Source organism: Arachis ipaensis, chromosome B3 (assembly GCF_059453495.1).
Source record: "Arachis ipaensis isolate K30076 ecotype BB chromosome B3, ASM5945349v1, whole genome shotgun sequence".
NCBI lineage: Eukaryota > Viridiplantae > Streptophyta > Magnoliopsida > Fabales > Fabaceae > Arachis > Arachis ipaensis.
The window spans coordinates 34,509,012-34,515,011 of record NC_142438.1 but is presented as its reverse complement, the minus strand read 5'-3'; the positions used below and the strand labels follow the sequence as shown (position 1 = coordinate 34,515,011).

Genomic DNA, 6,000 nt, shown 5'->3' with positions numbered 1-6,000 from the left:
TATATTTTGTATGCAATGTCACATCTTTTCTTTGTATACTGTTTGATTTTGAAATTTATCCTTTTATTTATTCCCTGATAGTTAGTTTACATATTATTATTTGGTTTTGTTTCTGCATTACAACATTTGCATTAAGCCATCCGTCGACAATGAATCAACTTATTAGCTTTATTTAAATTTTTTTCGGTTAATTTTTATAATGCTGGATCCTATAGCTGTAAGTTATTATCGATTTTTCATTATTTGTTTGTTTTAACCTTTTTCTTTGTTTCATTTATATTTGTAAAACAATTTGTTTTTTATTGTTAAAAGATTTTAATGGTTCTACTATTATGAATATTTGTCTTTCTTCGTATCGAAAATATTAACAGTCTTTAATTGATGTACATGTGGTTATTATAAATGTTTGTACTATTTTTATAATGATATCCTTTGATTTTTTTTCATAGTTATGTATTGCCGAAATTATTTTATTCCTCTCCTTATAGGAAAAATATTAAAAATATTAGAATTTTGAATATTTCCTAATGTATAACCACTCATTAAAACCTTTGTTATACATGTGTTACAAAAAAAATAATAACCCACTTTCCAACCCAGCAAGAAACCCATGCAATTCTAGCCCAGTTGCTCGCTAATGTTAACTACTTCATTACCCCTAATTAATCTCGCGCACACAACGTGAAATGGAACTCCATCTCCGTATAACCACAATTTTCAACATTTGTGTGTCACGCTCTAGTAATCCACACCTTGACAGCATCATACATTTACATTTTGGGTCAACATGGTAGAATTTTTCTAAATTTATTCGAGAAATAATACAATAATGAATAGATATCCGAAATTAGTTTTTAAGTGTTGGTGATTGAAAGACCCACTAACTAATAAGAGACGATGATTATAATAATGAACACAGAAGGACCTATTATTACTATGCATTACCAGAACTTTTTAAAATAAATAGAGTAAACTACCATTTGTACCCACGAAAGTTGAAAACGCTGATATATCTACCCAAAGAAGATGAAAATTACCATTTGTATCCATAAAAAATAGTTTTTACAAGCAAAATTATCCAAACCCTAAAAAATTAAATAAAATTTCTAAACTACCATTCTCTCCACCAGTATCATCTCCTCCCTCCTTTCTCTCTCTCTCTCTCTCTCTCTCTCTCACACACACACACACACACACACACACACACACACACATATTTCTCAGCCACCCAATTCCAACATCAACCACATACTACCGTATCACCCTCCTCATCACTGTTCACCCCCTTCTCCGCCAGCAACATTGCAGACCTACGCCAAGCCTAGGAGCACCGCGCCAACTTCTCCTAGCCACCATCACCATCGGCCTCGAACAAGAGCCTACTGTGTCAGAGACCCTCCTCTTCATGCTACCTTATCGCCGCCATAGCCAACCCTCTTCACCTCTTTCCGTGTTGTAGAACCACCACCGTCGTTGCCTGATCCCTGCCGTTGTTATATCTACCTCTCCCCTGATTTTCTTTTGCTTTGTTCTTCATTACATGTTCATGAACCAACCCATTTTTTGCAAGCTCCAATGGTGTCTCCCCGCAGGTGGAGCATCAGGCCTTCACCCCCGAAGAGGACGACACCATAATCAGAGCTCACGCTCGGTTCACGAATGAGACATTTTTCAGCGAGTCGCGGCAGTGGAGAGTGATTAATAGCGCGATTGCGCCGCCGAGGGATTCGGAGTAGAGGAAGGAAGGAAGAGAAGGATCAAAGCGAGAGCGGAATTCGATGAAGAAGGCGATGCAGTCGTCGACGACGGGGTTGATGTCAGGGATGTGGGCGATGAGGCCGTCGGAGAAGCCGTAGCCCTGATGGTCAATGGCGCAAGTGGCGAATCCGGCCTTGGCGAAGTAGATGGTGGTGAGCTGGAGGAACCAGCTGGATTCGCCGGTAAATCCGTGAACGAGGGCGAGGGTTCCGGTGACGGTTGCAGGGGTAGTGGGAGCCACCATTGAGTGAAGAGCTTGAGGGGTGGTGGTGGGATTTGAGATTAGAAAGGGAAAGAGAGGTGGTGGCAGGGTGAAGAAGGTTAGGGTTAGAAAGGTGATTGGGTGAAGGAGGTGGTGTGGTGGTGAAGATAAGGGTAATTTAGGGATTTTAGGTAATTTTTTAGTGTTTGAATAATTTTGTTGTGCGGAATCCATATTTCATGGGTAAAAATGTTAATTTCCTTTTTCTATGGGTAGATATGTCAGCGTTTTCAACTTTCGTAGGTACAAATGGTAGTTTACTCAAATAAATATAACATTTACAAATATAAAATTACTCCAAAAAATTTACTTTTTTTTCTCTATTACATATTAAAACAAAACCTGCATCAGTCCAATTGTCCAAAACAACTTTAATTACACCATCTATTCCAGACAATTGATGCTCATTTCGTCCACAAATCCAATTAGTTGCACTCTGTTAGTCGATGAAATTTTTTTTGACAACTGAGGTGTTTGATCAATAGGTATCAATTAGTGATTCTTTCAAGTAAGGTTCAAATTAATTTTAAGTGGTTGAATACTGTGTAAGACAATCATCAAGTAGGTATTTAGTGGAACAGTTATTTTTTAGTTCACTTTGAGATCGACACATGGTAGTATGGAATTGGTCAAAGAAGTCTATAAATAGAATGTTGAGTAATAAACAAGCAGTTAAAAATTCTCTCTAAAATATACACTCACACAAATTCTCATATTCTAGTGACTTTTTAAGACTTTGTCTTGCATCAGTTTTCTGTAAGTTTCCTTCCATCTTCTTTTTTATTGTGATTTATGAATTTTTTACTTTATATATATGTAATTTACTTTTATTGCAAAGTTGATTTCTTTTGTTTTGTATTTTATTAAGTTTTTCATTTTGGTTAAAATCTTTAAAATTTTGTGAAGCTTTTTTACATTGTATGTTTGTAGCACTTTGAAATTTTGAAATGTTCTATTAAATAAGATTGTTAACTGCATTTATTTCTATATCATTGGCTATTCATATTTCAAATTAAAAATATTAAAATTAATAGAATATATCCTTAAAAAAGATGTGGTCAAATATATAATTAAGTTATTAATTGTGTATATATTTAATTTGCATAGAAATAATTAAGTTAAAATTTGATAAATTTATAGAAGCAAATATTGTATTTAAGATTACTACTTTCCTATATGTTTAACATATATATAACTTTATTTTTTAAACTATTTATTTTCATCAGATCGGTTTATGATTTTAGTTTTGGTGATGTCTTTAACGACTAATTATGTTTTTGAATCCTATTTATTATATTTATCAACTTGTTTTAAATGCTACTTGTGTCTATATCGACCTGTGTATGCTTATTGCATGTTGTTTCAGTTTAACAATGCTTGATTCAACTAGATTTTTTCTTTTCAATATAAGCTTCAACTTTTGGATTTAGGATTATATAAATCTTCTCTAATACCAGTCAATTTTACTTACACTTATTCTTTATCTTTTCCATTCTCTTTATCCACATCTTCTAACTTTTTTACTTTTTCTAAGTTGCAATGAGGTCATTTTTTAGTTACCATCCTAACGAAATTTTTCTTCGATTTTGGTGGGCCATGGGTAATAAATTTAGTTTGCAATGTCACATATTTTCTTTGTATACCGTTTGATTATGAAATATACTTTTTAATATTTATTCCATGATAGTAAGTTTACATATTATTATTTGGCATTGTTTATGCATTACAACATTTGCATTAAGTTGTCCGTTGACAATGAATTAACTAACCAGCCATATTTGAATTTTTTTCGGTTAATCTTTATAATGCTGGACCCTATAGCTGTAAGTTATTATCAATTTTTTGTTATGTGTTTGTCTTAACTTTTTTATTTTTGGTTCATTTATATTTGTAAAATAATATTTTTTATTTTTAAAAGATTTTAATGATTCTGCTATTACTATGAACATTTGTCTTTCTTCGTATAAAAAAAATATTAATAGTACATGGTTATTATAAATATTTGTATTATTTTGATAATAGTACCCTTTGATCTTTTTATTCATAGTTATGTATTATCGAAATTATTTTGTTCCTCTTCTTAAAGGCTGAAATATTAAAATTATTAGTATTTTAATATTTCCTAATGTATAACCACTCATTAAAACCTATGTTATACATGTGTTACAAAAAAAATAACCTGCTTTTCACCCCAGCAAGAAACCCATATAATTCCAGCCCAGCTACTCGTTAATGTTAACTACTTTATTACCCCTAATTAATCTCGTGCACACAACAAGAAACGGAACTCCGTCTTCGTATAACCACAACATTTGCATGTCACGTTCTAGTAATGTCACCATCATATATTTACATTTTGCATTAGTATGGTAGAATTTTTTTACATCTATTTGAGAAATAATACAGTAGTAAATAGATATTCGAAACTAGTCTTTAAGTGTTGATGATTGAAGGGCCCACTAACTAATAAGAGACGATGATTATAATAATAATAACAGAAGGGGTTATTATTATTATGCATCAGCAGAATTTTTAAATAAATAAAATAAATAGAATATTTAGAAATATAAAAATACTCCAAAAAAAACTTTAATTACACCATCCGTTCCAAACAATTGATGCTCATTTTGTCTATAAATCCAATTAGTTTCACTCTATTAGTAGATGATGTTCTTTTTGACAAGCAAGGTGCTTGATCAATAGGCATCAATTAGTGATTCTTTGGAGAAAGTTCAAATTAATTTTAAAAGTGGTTGAACATTTTTGTAAGATGGTTATCAAGCAGGTATTTGGTAGGAACGGTTATTTTTTAGTTTGCTTTGATATCGAGATATGGCAGTAAGGGATTGATCGAGGATTCTTTAAATAGAGTGGTGAGCAATGAATAAGAAGTTGAAAATTCTCTTTAGAAAATACACTCATACTAACTCTCATATCCCAATGACTTTCTAAGACTTTGTCTTGCGCCAGTTTTCTGTAAGTTTTTTCTATCTTCTTCTTTGTTGTTGTTAATAAATTATATATTTTACATTTATGTAATTCACTTTTATTGAAAAGTTGATTTTTTTTTGTTTTGTACTTGATTAAGTACTTCATTTTGGTTAAAACATCAGAATTTTGTGAATGTTTTCATTGTATGTTTGAATTATACCATCCGTTCCAGACAATTGATGCTCATTTTGTTCGCAAATCCAATTAGTTTCATTATTTTAGTCGATGATGTTCTTTTAGATAAGCGAGGTGTTCAATTAATAGGCATCAATTAGTGATTCTTTCGAGCAAGGTTCAAAATCATTTTAAAAGTGGTTGAACATTGTGTAAGACAGTTATCAAGTAGGTATTTGACAGAAACAGTTATTTTTTAGTTCACTTTGAGATCGACACTTGGCAGTATGAGATTGGTCGAGGATGCCTATAAATAGAGTGTTGAGCAATAAACAAAAGGTTGAAAATTCTCTCTAGAAAATACACTCACATAAACTCTCAAATTCCAGTGACTTTCTGAAACTTTGTCTTGCGTCAGTTTTCTTTAGGTTTCTTTCTCTCTTTTTATTTATTGTTCTTTACAAATTCTATACTTTATATTTATCTAATTTACTTTTATTACAAAGTTGATTTCTTTTCTTTTGTACTTTATTAAGTTCTTTATTTTCGTTAAAATTTCGAAATTATGTGAAGGTTCTTTTCATTATATGTTTGTAGCACTTTGAAATTCTAAAAAGTGTTCTTCATGTTAATTTATTCGAGTAAAGTCAGTTTATTTTATTGCATTGGTTAACTCTATAAAATTCTTTCTTCTTCATCATTGACAAAGTATAGATTTTGATGCACGTGAAACTAGTATTCGCAAAAAAGAGTAGATTTCTCTCCTAGACATTAGATTTCGAAGCATTATGATTATTTACAACCGTTAAGAGCATTATTTGTATTTGATTGGTTAATAATATGCATAACAAATTGGCATGTCCAGTGGGTGATAC

At 31.6% G+C, this 6,000-nt stretch overlaps 1 protein-coding gene across 1 annotated transcript; it reads right to left on the bottom strand.

Moving 5' to 3' along the window:
• Positions 1 to 1,642: 1,642 nt before the first annotated feature.
• LOC148570277 (caffeoylshikimate esterase-like) lies at positions 1,643 to 2,002 on the bottom strand. Its single transcript, XM_088506948.1, has one exon. It carries the CDS (start codon positions 2,000 to 2,002, stop codon positions 1,643 to 1,645), a length of 360 nt encoding a protein of 119 aa, XP_088363074.1.
• Between the last annotated feature and the right edge of the window lie 3,998 nt (positions 2,003 to 6,000).